The 20,215-nt window shown below is 38.5% G+C and overlaps 1 protein-coding gene across 1 annotated transcript; it reads left to right on the top strand.

Moving 5' to 3' along the window:
• The first annotated feature begins 299 nt into the window (after positions 1-299).
• On the top strand, positions 300-18,564 carry LOC117372137 (GTPase HRas). Its single transcript, XM_055222255.1, has 7 exons — positions 300-548; positions 9,807-9,948; positions 11,729-11,907; positions 15,295-15,454; positions 15,921-16,045; positions 16,431-17,060; positions 17,502-18,564. The coding sequence occupies exons 2-5, from the start codon at positions 9,838-9,840 to the stop codon at positions 16,038-16,040; spliced, it is 570 nt and encodes a 189-aa protein (XP_055078230.1). The 5' UTR covers positions 300-548; positions 9,807-9,837; the 3' UTR covers positions 16,041-16,045; positions 16,431-17,060; positions 17,502-18,564.
• The last annotated feature ends 1,651 nt before the right edge of the window (positions 18,565-20,215 follow it).

Genomic DNA, 20,215 nt, shown 5'->3' with positions numbered 1-20,215 from the left:
AACCCCGTGTAGTAGTGTAATGTTACGTTTACGTGATGTATGAGTTCACGAATTTTTAGATTGGTTGGTGATATAAACGGTTATTATTGTAAACAAACGCGCTGTAATAATAAAAACATGTGTTAGCTAAATATGATATACCTTAATTTTGGTGTTATGGATCTAGAAATACAGAAGTATATCCAAATATTTTTAATTATCGATGTGTGCGATGTAGCGTTGAGACAGATGTGTAAACTTTTCCGAGGTTACTTGAAAGCAGCAGTAACGTGCACGGTAACGGGGGCGGGGCTTGGTTTGATAGAACTGGGCGTGGGCTCCACTCGCAACGTCTGTCCTCGCCAAAAGCACATTGTTTAACGCGGGCGCTTTTTTTACACAGAATTCTCCTCGTTTCATTTTGATTTTTGGTGATTTTAAGTCTTCCTGCAGTGGCACAGGGAAGCGAGGATTGTGACACGAAGCGGAGAGAGGCAGCAGACTTGGAAGATTTCCTCTGAGGCAGAAGAAACAAGGCGGCTGTGTGGCTAATTAGACCTGGGTTTGTTGTAAGTGTGACTTTAACATTCTTGTACTATAAAATGTGTCTGGTGTTGTCTTTTCACCGTGCAAATCCCATCACTGGAGACTGCGGTCAACAGCTGGTTATAATGAACAGATAATGTGTCATATCACATGTATGACGGTAATGCAGTGGGTTTTTTCCTGTTACATCCCCTGTTATTATGTTCTAATGAGCTATTTATACACTGTTATCATCCACTCTCTCAGTTACAGCTGTTTTCTTAACTGTTTTCAGAGTTCCTGCTAGTTTACAGGCAAGAAATGACCCAAATTGGTCCATCCTTAATGAAATCCCAGTGCATTTACATGTAGAAGTGGTTCTCCTGACTTGTGCTGTCTGGAGAAGGCACAGTCCTCACTCCTGGGCGCACAGACAGAGGGAGACGCCCCGTCACACTCTGTATAAACTGAATGTATCACTGCGGAAGTTAGATTCCATTACAACGGCGTTTGGCCAGCAGCTTCTTTCCTGCAGGATTTAAATTGCTGTTTTGTAAAGTGAATGCTTAAAGTGTGGAAAAACTTCTGTCTCACATAATCATTCTTTCAAAGTGTTGTGGAGATTTACTTTGGAGAGCATCCACAACAGTGCTTCCACTTGTCACTGATAAACCATCAAACACAACAACTAGGCCAACAATGCATATACAATAATCAGTTCATTAAAAAAAAAGTCTGTCTGTCTTCCCATTGGCTTTTTTCTTATCTTAGGCCTTTTTAAAATACATTCTATTGTGGATTCCTTTTCTAACAAGATAATATCTATTTACCTTGGCTTTACCTTAGGAATGTTCCAGAGTAGAATAGCTTATGACCCTGGTCTGTACCTGCATTATGATGCCTGACTCCAAGTCATGTATTGGAAATGATTTCACACTGAATAGGGCTTAGCTTGCATTAGGGAAGGCCAATGTAGAGCCTAAATATCCCAATGTTCCAGCTTACTTAAATACAACATTTTGTACAGAACTAAAATGTCGTGTCCTTGTAGAAAGCTTTCCTTCTAACTTTTTGTTTTAAGACAGTCTTAGGAGATTTTAAGAAGACTTAGAATTGAAACAGCTGGAGTGTTAAGACTGCTTACAGATTGGAGGAGAGGACAAGGGCACAGAGTTTGGGGTGTTGGGTGTCCAATGATTAGCCTGGTGCGCTGCTCTCTTTGGCTGGCTTTTGTGTGGAGGTCAGCTGGCCTTTTCATCTCTACTTCTGCTGCTGCCTCCACTGCCTCTCCCTGCTCACAATGCACTAAAAGGATGACCCAATACAGAAAAGGTCACATAGACTCTCTCATCCACTGTATTAACCTTCTTATGACGCACAGAGAAACATGATCATGCTTGTTTTGTAAAGTGATAATCTGTGAACATATTTGGAAATATTTTCCTGTCTCGGTCTAATCCATTTCAGTCTGTTTTGAAGGTGTCATGGCGGCCAGTCTGCACTTCTGTTTGGATGCACTTTCGGGGGGATGATGTCATTGGGCAGTGGACATAAAGGGGGGTAGCACACAGGGCTATCAAGGCTCTGTGATGGGTCTTGGAGTCTCAGTATTGGATCGTGATACCTCCCTAGAGAGGGTCTCCTTACCATCATTGCTCCATTAAAAATCTATTATCTCTGCAGTGGGGCTTGCTTGTGGCAATACCAATATGGATTCTTTAACCAATTAGTCCCTACAATAGACACTAGAATGATGAAAAGAACATCATCCTGCTTGTGTCTACGCTTTTTAGAATCTGAAAAAAGGATAAAGGTCATTCCAGAGTGCTACTAGTTTAGGCTGACATCAGCTCTTTCAATCTTTCTCTTCTTCTACCATTTTTTTCTTCCTTTCGGTGCTTCGCAAGGATAAAAATCTAAAAACAAAACCACAGCTAGCTTGTTGTTTGGATGCTTTCTCGCATCAGCAACACTCACAGGCTGAAATGGTAAAAAGTTAGTTATTTTTGGATTAAGAGGTATGCCACATTATCCACTTGTTGTGTTTTGGATGAGATCACTGTTATATTATTATTATACATATATGAACTTTGTATCTCCTGCTCTCGTCTTGCTGCTATGGGCCTACACCCTCTGTAAGCTGTCATGTAACATTATACTCTGAGTCCAGGCTTAGTGCTAGGGTTTCAAAAGAACTGTTAATTTCCCAGGCTTAAGGTGGCAAGCTATAAATAACTTTAAAAAGAGTGGTGCATATTTAGGGAAATAAATGCAACCGATCACACCTGCCTCCTTGTTAAGAAGTACGTCAGTAAGTCAGAAATTATTGCACTATCTTTGGAGGATTATCTCACGTGGATTGATTTCCAGATTTAAAAAAAAATCTACATGTTGACTGCCATGGAAGATGTGATTGCTTTAACATAGAAACTAATCTGTATTTCAGAAATGTGCAATAAATACTCTGTTAAGTCTATGTTTTAGTTATCCCCGCTGTTATTTTAAATGTCACTAAGTAGCCTAACTTTTACGGAGAAGTGTACTCCACCTGTTTGTTTTTGCAGAGATGATATTGCTTTGTCTGGAATGCAATATAGATGTTGGCATTACATTTATCTACAGGTATCTCTTATGCCTTTAAAAATATGCCCTAACTGTGAGTGGGCTCGCTTTTCCACAGATCCTACATGTAACTTGGTCTGATAGTCGCATCACCTGCTTATCTGCATGGAGATGGCAAATTTTAATGACGTACCGTGGAAATTAATTAAATTTAGTAAGCAAAGCAATAACATTTCCATGGAGACTAGGAGGTGATATACCCTTCACTGGAAAAGTTTGCGTACTTATAAACCTGTCATGATAATTACTATATTGACTTATCATTCAGTATAACAAAGCTGGAACAATATTTTTTTAGGGGGGTCAGTATTCATCATGTTTCTTTGCACTATTTCTGGTTATTTTTTTTGTTTTACGATGAGATTTAAGCCGCAAAAGTTTGAATTAATAACGTCTATGACTCATTACAGAGGCAAACTAACTCCTAAAGTGTTTTATTCTGCTGTTTATTTATTGCAGTTCATAATTTTCTAGCCATATTGTCGATTTAGAATAGTTTTTGTGGTTTAAATCTGCTCTTGGGTTATTGTGTCGGCATTAATTAGTTTTATAGCAGCAATAGCAATATAGCAAGCTTCAAAATGTGTTAGCGTGACAGGCCTACGTACATACATGAATAAATATGTAAAATCTTAAATGATTTGATGGAGCTTTTGTCTCTCCGGAGAACATCCCCTTTTGTCGTAGTCAAAATGCTGCTTCAAAGACCAGTTCGGGACAAGCTCGGCAGATCTGAGAGAGTGACAGCTCATCTCCATATGTTTGTGTGGATTATTAATCAGATTGTGGCATGGCCCACTTTGAACGGAGAAGACCAGGCTGTTTCGCAGTAACAGTGCACAGTGGATTAGAATTTGGAATGAATTTCACACACTTGTCAGGAGCGAAACGAACATGCCTCGATCGTGAACGTTTAGAAACATTTGTGATGTAAGGTGGAACGTCACGTCATTATGTTGTTGCAATGACTCAGTGGGACAATACTCGAAAGAACCTTATTATGCAAAAACGTAGCTTCTCTATTCGGTCATGTTCTACGCACAATATGGCGACAGTTTTCATATGAAATTGCATGATCATAATTCACTGCAATGACAGGATCTGCGTCAGAACTGTATTTGGTCAAAGCAAAGTACAAGAGTATAAGGTTGACTGTGACGACACCAGGAACCAGTATGGAGGTGTTGTAAAAACCCTCATGGCAGTTAATGGGTGGTACTGTTGAGAGAGATTGCAAAACAAAGGTGTTATAATTTGTAACAACACTAACTGAAGCACATCATGACCTTGCTTTTATTATTTAAAGACAGTAACGGCTATTATCTGAAGCATGTCCTTGATACTAAAAGTTCATTTCTAAACTAATCGATATGGAAGTCTCGATACTTTAGTTTATATACACACCGAAATCTGATCAATGTCTGATTTCTTGAGTATTTCTGGAGTTAAAACGTAAATTGTTACGTCTGAGTCGACTTGGGACAATATTGAAATTTGGTGTCACAATTATCAAGACCAAGATAATTGCAATTAACGATTATATCATGAAGTTGCTGACAGTTTTGAATAATTGTAATTTTTAATATCACAAAGAGGTTCCATATTGAATCAGCTGTTATAGTTTTGTGATATAGAAGGGATTACCATGGAGAAGTAGTTTTTTTCTGCACATTTTGGTGATATAATGACGATTACCTTTGTTGGCGATGTCCCATGAATGATTATTATCACGATAAAACGATATTTTTGTTGATCGTTCCATCAATAATGTGATTTCTCTCTATTTGTTCACACCTGTGCAGCCGTTGACTAAAATGATGCAAACTAACGTGGCAAAGACTCGGCCTGTCACTATAATTACTATATCGACGTGTTTCAGAGGATTATAATACAGATTAATTTAATAAATGTCCATTTTTAGAGGATATTGAGAACAGTGATTTGGATTTTGAGTATTTTTTGAAGATGAAACTTGAAACTTTGTATTTATAATAATCGGTTTTAATGAATTTTGACAGTTTGAAATGTTTAATGATGAATTGGATTGTGGGTATTTTCAAGAAGACATTGTTATTGATGATATATTGCCTTTTCGAGCTGCTTTTACGTAAATAAGCTCTTTAATGTTTCCTGTAGCTGCCCAAGGTCTGCACTTGGAAAGAAACTTGTATCTCAACCTGGCGCAGAACATCTTTTGTCTGGAGATGAATGTTCTCTGTGCACTGTCCTTGTTTTAAATAAATAAATAACATAATAAAATAAATGATTGTTAGATTGAACAATACTTTTTTAAATATTTAGCGTGGGGACTTTTTCTATGGGCTAGTGCAGAACTTTTTGTCATTTCCTGTTCTACGATTAGATTTGAGCTGTAGAGGGTTCAAAAATAAATACAGAGTCAATCTAATCACTTTTTAATTACTTATTTATTGTAGTTAGTGTGTGTTTTTTTAAAAATAATATTGTACATGTAGAGTCTTTCAACAGTAATCCGGTAATAGAGTTATTGTGTCAGTGAAATTTTGTAGTTTCAGTATAATCGTTTGTCTAAAAAATGTGTTTTCATGACATGCAAAGACAAAAATGCAAGGGAAAATCTTAAGAACTGAAAGGGTAATTTTAAAATTCATTGTACTTTATATTCAAAATACACCAGTAACATGTATGACCAGGTGTTTTCAATGTTTATTTCTTAAGTCCATGTGTCAACACAGTAATAATCTGATTTTATGGACTGTCTTCTATGATATAAAGTCCGTGTTAAACCGATCTCACCTTTTGATGTGATTAGTGTTCTACTGTTTTTAGTGAATATGTGGAAGTTGTCCAGGCTGAGAACAACAGTGAGTCACCATCATTCAGCATTACTAATATGACATTATTCCATCAGCGTGCGTAGTTCAAGGTGGAGTGGAGGACAAAGACACATACTATAGATGTACAATGAATAATCCCTGACTATGTTCAACTAACTATAACTGAAACTTTTGAATGAGGCTCTGTTTATTTGATTTGTTTCAGCTTCACTTGTCCAGCCAACCTCTCAAATGTACTCCTTTTGTAGAGTGAGTTTGGGATTGAAAAACTAAATAAATTGAATGCTGTAACATTACTGATGCAATTATTCTAAGTGGTGTAGCCGCGGTGTGAGGTGCTCTGCCTTCTCTCCCTTTCGCTTTTGTCTAACTGACCATGTGCTGGAGAATTTGACACGGTTTCACTTTTACTAGTCTAGATCTCTGAGGTTCACTGCGTTTCCCACCAAATTCTACAAGGAATTTGACTTATTTTTCTCACGTTGGGTGTGCCCCCAAAATTCCTCCTCTGTGCTACAATGCTGCTTGTACTTGTTCAATCTTCTCACTGCCATTTGAGCTACTTTTAAAATGCTATCAGTTGCAAATTTCCCTTTTTTTGTTCTTTGGTATTTTCGCAATATTAAAAAAAAACACTAAAAGAATTCCAGTTAATTGCCACACATCTGATAAAGACTTTACAATCTTATGATCATGATCTATTACGGCCAATATAAGTGTTCTGTTTGGAGCGTTGGAGTTAAGACTTTGGATGCATTAAATGGATTTTAAATAAAAGCTTTCCTGAACTAAATGTTGAAGGCCACACCATCTGTACAGGGCCCTCAGGTCACTCCTGTAGCACAGCTGCTGTTTATTTGGTCAGAGCAGGTCCTTACTGTTCTCTCTACTGTCGCCATGTAGATTTATTTCAAGTGCGCTGGAAAAGTAAGAGTCATGTTAGGCCAAATGTGAGGTTTTCTTTAATTGTGTTTATGATTCCCTGGGCTGCTTCTTTTGGGGCAAATCTGGTGCAGCTCAGGGACTAGTGATGTCCATTATGAATTGTAGTTCTTATACTATCACTCATAAAACTACCACATCCAAAAAAAACAACAACTGCACTTCAGCCTTTCAGCAAGTCCTGGGTTTACCTCTCAGGCAGTGTGTAGAGTTTGCATGTTCTCCAGGTGCTCCAGTTTTACACTACCACTAAAAACTGTAGAATAAATTTCCCTAATCTCAGTAGGACTTTCCTGGTTAAATAAAAATAAATATATTTTAAAAATATAAAAATCAGAAATACTCATTTCTGTGCATTCAAACAAGAAGAAGGCTGTTTGAATACACACACTGCATAGTTAATAAAACATTGTGTGTTTTAATGAGCTTGTTAAAATATTAGTGTTCATTATCATACCATCTATCCACAAATCCTGTCTGCTCAAGCTGACCAAAAAAATAAACTGAGAACTTCAAATAAAGGTCATTACGAGATGTCTTCACTGGTAGCGGTGATATACAGTGTAACATGTCACCTCTCCCCTTGTCCAAATTCACTCCAGATGTCCACCTGAATCCAAGCCGAAACGTGCGCTCATTCAGTCTGCTCAGCGCCGACAAAGTGAACTGATGTCAAATATTGTGTTGGAGTAGAGATTCTGATGGTGGGTGCTTCTGCTACGCTCGTGAAATGCAGTTGGATTGATTACGCTCGGTGACAGATGGTGCAGGTCTGTTTGTTTTTGAGGGCACATCAGGAGCAGTCTGTAAAGGGAGGCTCCATGGATGAATGAACTGGTTATGAACTATGCGTCACTAATCCTAGCCTGGAGGAACAGAAATTGTTAGTATGCTGTCTAGGGCGGAGCAGGTTTGTTATCATGTCACCATGCTTACTATGATGATTTCATTATCTTGCTTTAGTTTTTTTTAGAGAAATTCTTTGATTGAATCACATTGGGTAAATTGCATTGTTTTAAAACTGAACTAAAACTGAAAATTAAAACAAACTTTAATCAAATAAACAAATTGTCTACCTTGAAGTGTCAGTGATGTGATCTCAACAGGGCAGGGTACCTCACAATACAAGTTTTGTTTTGTTTTGGGGGTGATATGATTAAAGCAGCCTCTCAAAACAATATTTTAACACCAAATAAAATATCCCAATACATCAAGACATCAAGACAATACATTTTAAATCTTACACACTTTCACTTCTGATTTGCTTCTCTTTCAGATGGTCAGACCTAATGAGTGTAGACATTTGATACTGATATTTTTTGCTGTTTTCACTGTATTTCATAAAAGAAACTATAACATAACGACGTGTTTTAACATAGCAAATGTCCCATATTGTTATTGTGTGGTATTCTACATTCTTTCATAGCTGTTGTTGAGTGTTTTCTGTAGTGAAAATGAAACTTGTTATCTTTGTCAGTTGGCCCTGGATGGTACAGGATTCCCAGTGATTTTCCAATGAGCTCAGGCCTCAGAAGTGACCACACATGACATCAGCCGGCTCTGTGCTGTGTTGCTCCGTGTGAGCTCAAAGTTGCCCCATAAAAACATTGTGAGGATGACTGAGCCTCTCCTAAACGTGTCTCTCACTCCATCTCTCACTCCATATGTACCAGTTATGATGGTGTAATGTCATTGTTCTAAACATATGGTCAGATTCCGTGCATTTGCTATAACCTGAGTCACAGGTTGCCACCGTATTTGGCAGTAACGCCGATATGGCTTCACTGATTGAGTCACTGTCACTATGTCTGGAATTTCACTGGCCCACAGTTATAGGGCGAGGGCGCTCTACGGCTGTACGCTGTTTTTTTCTGTGGTAGTGCGACTAAACAAAATGTTGTCTTAACTAACTAACCAACTTTGCACAATGGCTCATGTTGGAAATGCTTTTTTTTGTTGTCGTTGTGTCCATAAGTGTGTGGTTATCTTGAGTTTCCCGGCAAGCGTAAACAGCTGAGATGTTGAAATAAACAATTAACAATGAAAAGATTTTTTGCTCTAACAAGTGAGCGCCACATCTCAAAACCCCCAGACACTAAAACTGTAGGCGTTGAGTCGTTTACTCAGTTAAACGATCAATGATGTTTTAAGCGAACACTTTATAAAGGAGTTACGTTGACCACAGTGGAAAGGACAAGGCAGTGGAGTGGGATAGATGGAGTTTTTTTGAGTGAATTGTCTCTTGCATAGTTTTTAATCATGTGTTTATTTCAGGTCAGATGCATTTTCAGATCATAGTGGAGATACGCAGCAGTTTTAAGCTCTCATGTCACAACCTGTTTAGTAGGATAATCACAGCACGGAGCATAGAATTTCTTTAGACAACTATACCGCCCTATCAGACAGTTAAGTCACAGTGTCTAATCTGTTTACTTTCCACATTTGAATTGAATCAAGGCCATGAAAAAGGAAAAAAAAAGATTTGAGCTGGATCTACGTGCTTATGACAGGTTGACATCCTTGCATGAACCTGAATGATGAGCACCCGTCTGACAATGTCGCACCCCTCCTCTCTTTCTCCTTCCCTCTATCTCCCTCCTGCTCTCTCACGCGCTCTCTCTTTCCCTCTTTCTCCCTGCCCATCATCCTCCACTCACAGCTCAGGATGGGAACATGGAGTACCTTCACCACATTTTTCACATTCTCCTCTGAGGGTCTCCACCTCATCCCCCCCCCTTGACACCACAACAACAACCGCTACAAATATGCCCCCGATAACAGCTATGGATATGCTTTTTAACGCCTCTTCCCCCAGCGAGCGAATAGGCCTTTTGTAGTCTGTGGTTTTAGTCCTAATATGAGTGAACTTTGCATTGTCACTGGGCTAACCTAACCCCGTTTTGTTTCTATTCTCTTCTGCAGTGGTGGTTTGCGGTGAGCGGCAGTGGCAGAGATGACTGAGTATAAGCTGGTGGTGGTGGGAGCAGGAGGCGTGGGCAAGAGTGCGCTCACTATCCAGCTTATCCAGAATCACTTTGTGGACGAATATGATCCGACTATAGAGGTATGACACCAGTTCAACATCGAATCGAAATCGGAATTTGAATGGGCGAAATTACAAAACTGCAAAAGCCTGAAAGTAGCATAATTTCCCCCTAATTTCCTTCTAGTTTGGATCTTTTAGCATATTTTGAAATGTGATTCTTGTGTTTCTTTTTCAGTTCATATTTCAGTTTTTTTGCCAATTCTCCTGGTCCCCTTTTAAAATTTGAACTTTGAGCACAATCAGTTCAATTAGATATTTCCCGAATCGTTCAGTCATATTCAATTTTCCTGACAAACTGACTTATTAATTTATCGAAACCTCATATTAAAAGTGTGCTAAGAATTTTTAAATTGACCATATTTTTTCCTGGTCTGTCTACTAGAACTGGCTCTTTCTCACCACGCCTGCCTCTAGCCAGACAATGTCCTTTTTGTGTATTTGCATTCCTGGCCCCTGTGCTCTAACAAACAAAGAGAGAGCACTCCATGTTTTTGGAGCTGTGCACTACAAGACTGAACACTGGGTCTAATACCGTCTGATCTCATGCTCCGTTGACCCTACAGGATCAATGACGGCAATGACTTACAATGTCGTATAGGAAATAGTGGAGCTCTTCTTATCTACCAAGTAACATCTGTCACGGGAATACAGATGAAAAATGGCGTTATGGCTTATTAGCAGAAATGTTCATTAATATGCACTGTCACAGAAATAAATAAACTATAGGGCTGTTGCCAGGCAAATCCAGAATGATACTTCTCTATATTTTTATACACATTGATATCAGTCTGGTCCTCATGTCCTCCACTGCGTCTCAAGCTGGTCAAACGTGTTTGTGCAATCAGATTTGTTTATTTCAGTGACACATGTAAAATGAAGGAGCTCATTGGTCACCTACGATTTACATGTAAAATACAATTTTATCTCATCTCAGATTAACAGAGTTCAGTACTTCACTCACTGATTCAAAGAGCTTTTACATTAAGGAACCACTCTCCCATTCACGCACACATTCATAAAACAGTGTACGCAGACACTAGGCAGGTGGGTTAAGTGTCTTGCCCAAGGACACAATGACAGCTTTCATATGAAGGAGCTAGAATCTAGCCACCAACCTGTGGGTCAGTGGATTTGACTGCTCAACAGAGTAACTTTTTTCAGACACTTATGATATATTTTTATTTTATTTTTTCCAGTCAGTCACGCCCATTTGAAACGGGGAGATTCACCAGTGACCAGACTCGCATCTTCATAAAGTAGTGAAAAAGTGTGTATTCTGAATGTCAGGCAAAATGAGCAGCACAATTATAAAAAAAAAAAAAAAACATAATTAATTGATATTGGGTTTTTTTTGGGGTTTTTTTTTATACTTAAAATACATTAAAATCAAATAAATAATTAAAATAAAAACAGTTGCTGCAATAATTCAATTAATTGTTACTTTTTTATTGCACTATTTTGTAACTTGTTTGGAGCAATAATTATAAACTCGATTGAATTGAAAATGATTTCTCAGTTAACTTTCCATAAGACCCTTGTTACTTTGCAGTTTGTCTTTGTTGACAGACCCATGTGAATTCAGAGTTACCCTCCAGTGTTACCATGAGTTATCGATTTGGTACAACCTCTGTCCAGACATGCACACGCTGAATAAATGATGACTCTAAATTGCCTCTAGTCATAGAATGAGCAGGCATATAATGTACAACTTTGAGTTTCAACCCTAAAACCACGAAAATTTCCCCTTTAATACCCAATAAACCAGTGATTGTTCATAACTTTTTCTCTTTTCCTACAGGACTCGTACCGAAAGCAGGTGGTGATTGACGGGGAGACGTGTCTGCTGGACATCCTGGACACAGCGGGTCAGGAGGAGTACAGCGCCATGAGAGACCAGTACATGAGGACGGGGGAGGGCTTTCTGTGTGTATTTGCCATCAATAACACAAAGTCGTTCGAGGACATCCACCAGTACAGGTGTGTGCGCAAACTCACCAACCTAGAGCTTAGTGATTATAAGAGCAGGCAAATGCAGACGCTTCATTTTTTGTGAGTGTGAAAAGTTCATGTTTTAGGATTTTGTTTCAGTGGGAATTGCAAAATGTTAGCCAAGGGTCAGGGTTCAAATCTCACTTTAAATTGTGTATTTAACACTTGCCCAGGGTTGTGCCCCTGGGCAAGACACTTCATCCACTTTGCCAATTCTTGTCACACTGTGTTTAATATAAAAAATAGACTGTTTTTTTTTTTTCTACAAAGGAAACTCCACCCCAACCACATGTTTTTACTAACAAAGGATTAGCTCTAGACCTCTCAATTTAAAAACACATAATCGTACATTGACTATTAATTGCACAGCCCTATAAGCCAGCTGTGCAACTTGAATTAAAGTCATAAATTGTCAAAAAAAAAAAGACATTTTGACAACAGAAAGTACTAGTTATCTGTTTCCTAATGTATAAATGTATAAAAAATCCTTTCATTAATAATAACACTTCTTTTGATTGTTTATAATTTTACTGAAAATCAAAATTGTCTAGCGCTGGGGACATTGAAGTTGAAGCCTCTATTACCGCACCTTTCAACTGAATTTGCTGTTTGTGCACTTGCATTGCTGTCAGGGACTCCCATAGTCTCTGAAGGGAGTGCTGTGTGTGTATATTTACCTCATGCAAGTGGGTGCCAGCTCCCTGCGGTAGTCAGGTGATGTCATGCTGTAGCGTTTACCGCGGCTAAAGAAAGCTTAGCCCCCAACTGGAGGCTTACAGCTCGATGCCAATGAAATCGATCCTGACTCAATTAGAAGGTTTGGGCAGACGTAGCACTCCCCCAGGACTGACGAAGAAGAAGAAATGGGGAAGGAAGTTAGCCAGGGTAAATTCTACGCTACTTTTGACTGTCATTTTACTTGATGGCCACTTGCGAGCATCACACTTCATAAAGACGCTACATATTACCTTTGTGGCCTATTACACAGTTTTGCAGGGATGTTGTTTTTTTTTTAGCACGCTTTTGTTTGACCCACTGTCAGCCTTTTTATGGAACAGCTTGAACACTGCTGGCAGGGCAGTAAAGTAACACTTGAGAAAGATTTGAGAATCAATGGAAGAAGTGGAGGCTTGCTTGGTGAGAACATTAGAGTAATTCAAAGATCGCTAAAGAACTCCAAGCTGTTTGTGTTTTTAAGACTAGCTGTAGTTTATTCCAAAAGCTTTCAATAGGAACACGGATTGATTCATGCTTATTTTGTTAATAATGCCAGGTTAGCATGAAAACTTCCTGTTAAAATCGCATCGGAATCAGGCCTGTCACAATAATTACTATATCGACTTATCGTTCAATATATTATAAAGAGAGCTATAATTTTGAGGGTCAATATTTATCATGGGGACTTTTTCTTTGCAGTTGTGGGAAATTTTTGGTTATTTTTTCTGCAATATGATACGATTTGAGCTGTAGAAGATTGAATTATGAACTAAAATTACACAAACTAATTCCCTTAAGTGTTGCAGTCTGCCATTCATTTATACAGCTCAACAATATTTAACAATATTGTACATTCAGAATTGTTTTGTGAATAATTCTGGTTTAAATTTTATCGTGCTATTCCACTAACTATCTGTTTATTTGTGATTTCTGGCATGGAAAATCATGTTTTTCTACATTGATGTCACTGCCACCAATACAAGTGTTTGTCAAATACAAATTCCATGTGTTCACTGCTGTTGTAGGCTGTAAATACCTGCATTACTAGCCCAGACTGGAGAAGCCACACTGTGCAATGACATCACTTTAGCACAAATGCGGTCATAAACACTTCTCTGAGTGGAGCTGGCTGCAGATGGGCTGGCTGCAGTGGCTAGTGCATCATGCTGCTGTGCTGTGGCTAAAGTAGCTGATAGATTGATTTGACCCTCTCCCCTCGCTGTGCTGTAGTGATGAGGTAATGCTGTTAGCTGCCTGTTGTACTGCACTCCCTCCCTCCGCCTCACTCTGCTTCACTCCATCAACAGTGCACCATCGGGGCCCCAGTAGAGCTTGCTCTTTTGCGCTTGGTTCTCCTGTGGTTCCTGTTGTCAGTGTTGTTTGTGGATTCAAAGATATTCCTAGGAGTATCTTTTTCTTGTAATGTTCCACACATGGCTGAGGGCTGTATTTGTAGAACCAATAACTAGAGGCTCAGTGTCTTTTTATTCAGATTAAGCCTGTGATAATTACTGTATAGGGCTGTCTAAAGTATTGAATATCACATACTAATCAATATTAAACCTAGGGTAGTATTGAAACTAGCAGGTTCACAGGAGTTTCTGAATAGCTTTAGAATGATCTTGAGCTGTATAAGACCACAAGACCACGTATAAACCACTATGGAACGTACCTGGACGACTGAGGGATCACACAGATACAAGACCACATGGTAATAAAAGAACTACTATTTAATGTTTTGGTTTTTTTTTGTTTTTTTATCATTACGTTATCAGAATCGGTATGGAGCATAGAGTTTCTTCCGTAGTATCAAAATCGAGTTTGGAATTTTAGTATCATGACAACACTACTACTAAATTATTACTAAATGATTCCCTGATTGTGGGAAAGATGGACTGGTGTGGGCAGAGTTGTATCTTAGTTTTTGCTTTTCCTTGAGTGATGCAGAAAAGAGGGAGCCACTGTCTGTGTGAATGGTCATGTATGTTAACATTGTTCAGTAAATAATGCATAGAACAAGATATTTTATGGCTCAATATTTCATCATGGGTGCATTTTCTTTGCAATAATGGGGAGAATATAACACAATTTGTGCTGTAGAGGGCTAAAAAACAACCACCGTTTACTCACTGAGGTTATCCTGCTTTTTAGGATCATTGTGTCAGTGGCATAAACTATTTTCAATATTATCATTTATTGTGATATTTTCTGTAGCAATATATTGTGGCTTAAAATGTCTTATCCTCCTAACATATTTAGTTAGGATGAACCTTTTATTATCCCTGTTGAGAAATGTGTTACTCTACATTTGACCCATCCTTCCACGCTGCTTGGGCAACCTGTCAGGAGCAGTTGGCATAAACACTGCAGACCCCGGGGACCCCTTTCCTCATTTTGAGCCAGAATCCTGTTCAACGATACCATCAGGAAGATTAGCCAACAGTGCGTGTGATAGCGGAAACCGTAGTAGTGCCTGTAGAAATACCATCTTATTCTAATCATGAGTTTTAATACCAGAATCATGTGGTTTGTGTAGATTTTTGTGCGTGCGTACGAGTTGTCCATGTTTGTCAAAGGGATTTTTTTCAATTTCAGCCATTCATATCAGCAACGACGGTCACCCCAAAAATGTCAAACTATTTCCTTTCAAATTTGCAGAGAGCAGATAAAACGAGTAAAGGACTCTGATGACGTCCCCATGGTGCTCGTGGGCAACAAATGTGATCTCCCGGTGCGTACAGTGGAGACCAGGCAAGCCCAGGAATTAGCCCGCTCCTACGGCATCCCATACATTGAAACTTCAGCAAAGACACGGCAGGTAAACCATCACACATGCTCTTAATGTTTGTTTTTGACCTATGAATGACCACAAAAAAATAGATGTATACTCCTCTTTGTGTTTAAAAAAAAAAGTATATTTCATCATTTTGCCTAGTTTTTTATCTGGCCATGGTTTGTTGATGCCGGTAAGATTTGATTGAGTAGTGAGTCAGCAAGGTGGTTTGGCTCACAAACCATAAAAAAGGCCTCATAAGGACATGTTGCCACTCAGCTCCCACAGTCTCTGAATCACTCTGCACATAATTATGTTGTTAAGGAAGGGTTAGCATTTAGCAATCAGAAGTGGAGATTGACATTAAGTGATTTTGGGTGCTCAATTAATATTCTGAAATGAAGGTTACCATGGTAATGTTTCCCCTATCAGAACCTTTTCAGAATAAGAGGCTATATTCAGCGGGCTTCATTTGACCGTGGCTAATTAGCACTTGTATTGGTTTATGCAGGGAGTGGAGGACGCCTTCTATACACTGGTTCGGGAGATCAGACAGCACAAGTTACGGAAGCTGAACCCACCCGACGAAAGCGGCCAGGACTGTATGAGCTGCCGCTGTGTGGTGTCTTGATACAGGTGGGAAACTGAATGTTGTTTTAGGGCCTAGTTTCCAGGATCTTTATGTATTGAGCTGCTTATAATGAAACTGACAGCTCTTTTTCTCAATCTCAAGACCGTAACATGTATGCATTGCTTGTTTTGGACAACTCAATTACAGCTAACAAGATTTCTGCCTTTGCCCAAATTACTAACCTGGTTAACTATTTAACAGAATTCTCATCCTTTTAAAACACAAAGAATGGTCTGTCCATTGTAGTTTAGAAATGAAATATACTTGCATGATTACAAAACTTAAGTCATCTTCTGTCAAAAAGTAGCCAGGCGTTGATCACACTATAAAACTAGTAAAACAAATCTACCTGCATGTAACTAAACAGACCTGTTTCTGTTTTCTCCACAGCCAGTGGTGCACATTTAGCAGACTTGCAACGGCTTTATTGGCAGCATGGACTTGGAGATGAAAGCTATAACAACACAATGGTAACTTTTCAAAATGGAGGACAATGATTGAATGAACTGCTCAGAAGGAAATCACCGGAGCTGTCAGACCTGGGAGAACTTGGACTGTTGCCTAAATGGTTAGCTGAACTGGCCCTCAGCGGACCTCTATTTTTGGTCTGCCCACGACCTCACGAGCAACACCACTAATGACTCTTGTCAACTCCAATGTATTCTCACTAGTGAGTGCCACAAGTTTCCTGCTAACTTGTTGTTTTCAGTCTCAACACTGGTCTATAAAGGAGGCATCTCTTACTCCACTCCCCTTCTCTTCCTGGCTGCCTACTAGAACGAAAAAGGATTTGACTGGAATAGACATTAGGTTGCTCCATTGCCTCCGATGTTGACACACTACCTGTCTTTGTTTTCTCCCCCTGTGTAGTGCCTCCTTCATTCTCGACACAAGGAATGGAAACTTTAATACAAATGACTACTTTGGTTGTTGTTTAAGTTAAGCCTTGTGGTTAAAAAAAAAAAAAAAAAAAGATTTTGAAATGGACCAGTCTATTTACAGAACGTCCAAGAGCACTGTGTGAGTAAAGTTGTTTTTTTTTTGTTTTTTTTGTCTTTTTTTTTGTCTTTTTTTTTTAGATGGCACCTTGTCTGACCCTTTAATAATCAGTCAGGCATAGTAAGAATTCCTTTGGGGTAAGTTATGTTGATTGGAGATCCACTTTGTTCTCAATCACTAAGCTGCCTTCTCTTTCTTGTGGAATTGTAATGGCAAGTGTACGTACTTAGAATCTGGTGCAATAGATAAAAATCCCTTGCTCTATACTCTAATATTCTTTGCTACTTGGGTACAGAGCATGAGGCCATAATCTGCCTTTGTTTTTAAAAGCAAGTTTTGTTTTTTTCCACTTAGCCTCCTCCCTTGCAGGATCACCAAAACAAATCATCTGCCTCTGCATTTATTTGCCTATTAAGTTGGCATAGGTTTGTTTTTGTTTTTGTTTTTTTTTCATTTATCCAGGCTTGGGACTGATGCAAATAACTGAATGGTGTACCACATGAATTATCTTGCATTGTGTGCTCAGGAATCAGGGTCCAGGAGTGTAGCATCTATACAATCCTGAGTGTGTTAGTAAAAGATATACCCTTCTAGTCTGCTCTTTCTATCTTTTGCTTTTCAAAGGGAACAATAATCTTTGTCACAACACGATCTAGTGTGCGCACGTTAACAGGTTATGAATGTTCTGGGATCTTTGTTTCTTATTACTGCCTAGCTAGTGCTCTGTACTTAATGCCCGAAGACTGTTTACTTTGCCTTATTGGTTGGCTCGTTTGTACCTCATGTATGCAGCAGATTCTACCTGATGTGCTCAGATTTTGCTGTCCTTTTTGGTTAATGTTTGTGTGTTACTAAAAATTGCAGAATCATGATGAGATGTGCTCTATGTGGATTTGACAAGAAAACCTCACATAACACTAAAGTGAATTTTAATAATGCTTGTTATTGTTGTATTATATAAAAAAAATGTATTTTAACTTGACGATAGGTTTCTGAATACCTACCCTTTGTTCATGGAAACTGGTACAAAGTAGTACGTCATCATGGCTGAATTTTTATTGTATCTAAAAATCAAATCTAATTTTGTGAAAGCTAGATATTTGGATTTCCCATATAACAAACCTTCAACATTTCATGGCATTAATAATTGGTGTAGTTAATATTGTAACTGGCAAAGATGAGAACTGTGAATGTCTGTAGATATAGTTAAAAGTTGCTCCAAAATATTAACAAGGTTGTGTTTGCTCTTTTTTTTCATTTAAATATTTACTTTTAGATATGACCTCCTATTAATTTTTATACCCTTTGTACTTAATGATGTTATGTCGAGAAGAAGAAAGGATTGATTAATGGCCTGGGAGTTCATGATCTTTCTCCAGTCCACCTCAAAGCTATGCAGAATAATACAGCGTCATGTTGCCAGTATCAGCCAACAAACATTAAGTATATGTAAAAGAAATACAAATAAACCTGGCACGAATGACAGACTTTTTGATTTTGCACATTTATTTCATTTTTGGGGAAATCAAAAGTTAAATATCTACATTTTACAACAGTCAAGATCAGGATTTCATTTTGGGTGATGCTTTGGACCCATCTATTTTAATGTAAGTGAATACATACGCAGAGCTGGCATAAATCAGCTGACAGTTGGCACAAAAAAAATCTGGCTGCAGACCTCTACCCAGAGGACCCTACCCCGCAGGCTCTGCTCGGAGGCCCCTCATGTCACTTACCTCCTTCCACAGTAAAGACATGGCAGCCATTCCAAAAGAGCGCGAGTGAAAGTCAGAGATTTCCTCACCGTCTTTTTCAAAATAACATAAAATTTAACATTGTTTTACCTGCAGTGTACAGTGATGGTTAACAGTACTAGAAATACTAATTATACTACAGTTCCCTGGTTGTAGCTATTTAAAGGTGCACTATGTAGCTTCTGGTGTGTGTCCATGGAGATGTTATTGCTTTGTCTAATGTTCCACAGTTTGGTATTAAACACATGTAATTCAGTAGAAATGAGAAAGTAACAATACCTGGCCATGTAGTCAGATCTGTGGAGAATGAAAGCATGTTTTGGAGTAATAAAAACATCTGCAATAAAAAGTTTAATGTGGAACATTTCTGGCAAAGCAATAGCATCCCTGTTAAAAGTTAAATAGTGCATCTTTAATTATTCAAATGGTCAATACCACGCAGCATGCAAAGCTCAGGCACTTCAATAAAAAAATCAATCAAGATGTTATAGTCCACAACTTGAGTCGTTTATCTCAAATACTTTTGGTGCGATGCTTCACAGGCATCAAAGCATTACTATGGCAAAATAAAATATTGTGTTTTGCACAACACTTTTATCAGTGGAGTAGAGACCTGATCTCTGGGTTCAAGGGCTCGTCCCTTGTTTATTGTGAATGATGCAGGTGTGTAAGGACTATGTGAAAGGTCAACTGTTTAGCTATTTAAGATGTATATAGGCTACTCTTCACAGATGTGGCAGTAATAAAGATGTCAAGATGAAAATGGCTTTGGTCTTCTTCTTTTTTTTAGTTTATTTCTTCTGTGTTATGTGTTAACAGAATTTAAAACTTGCCAAAAGATGATTATAAATATTTGCTGCCATCTAGAGGCGGTTCTCATGTTTAGCAGGATTTCTCATGAACAGGTTTATGATCTGATTTGACACAGGAAGACAGGGGAGTGGCAGCTATAACAGTTCATTATACTCTTGCAAATGTGGGGTTACTCATCCTCATATACATTTATTATCACTGACCAGAAAACATTACCAACTCACACCAGCGTTTTTGATTCATGGTTTACAGTTCTCTAAAACAGCAATGGTTGAGTAATAACAATGTTGAAGAGGTACTCACTGCCCATCCTCACCAGGACTAAACACAAGATCTGATGGGACAGGGGCCCAAGAGACTCATTCACATGCACTGTCCATCTTCAAAGAGCCTGAAAACACATCTCTTTAAAACCACCTTTGAATAACTCTTCTGTTTGTATCTTGAAAAGTGCTAAGTGTTATATACAGGCCTATTATTGTTATTATTAAACCAATTACCTGTTTTTATCATTCCATAGTGTTTGTTATGTTTAAAAGAAGGATGATTTGTGACAAAATAATCTTAATTCAGTTGTAAACTATGTATTGTTATGATCTGATATTCTGT

Source organism: Periophthalmus magnuspinnatus, chromosome 6, assembly GCF_009829125.3.
Source record: "Periophthalmus magnuspinnatus isolate fPerMag1 chromosome 6, fPerMag1.2.pri, whole genome shotgun sequence".
In the NCBI taxonomy this organism is placed as follows: Eukaryota; Metazoa; Chordata; class Actinopteri; order Gobiiformes; family Gobiidae; genus Periophthalmus; species Periophthalmus magnuspinnatus.
This window is presented reverse-complemented; position numbering and strand designations above follow the sequence as displayed.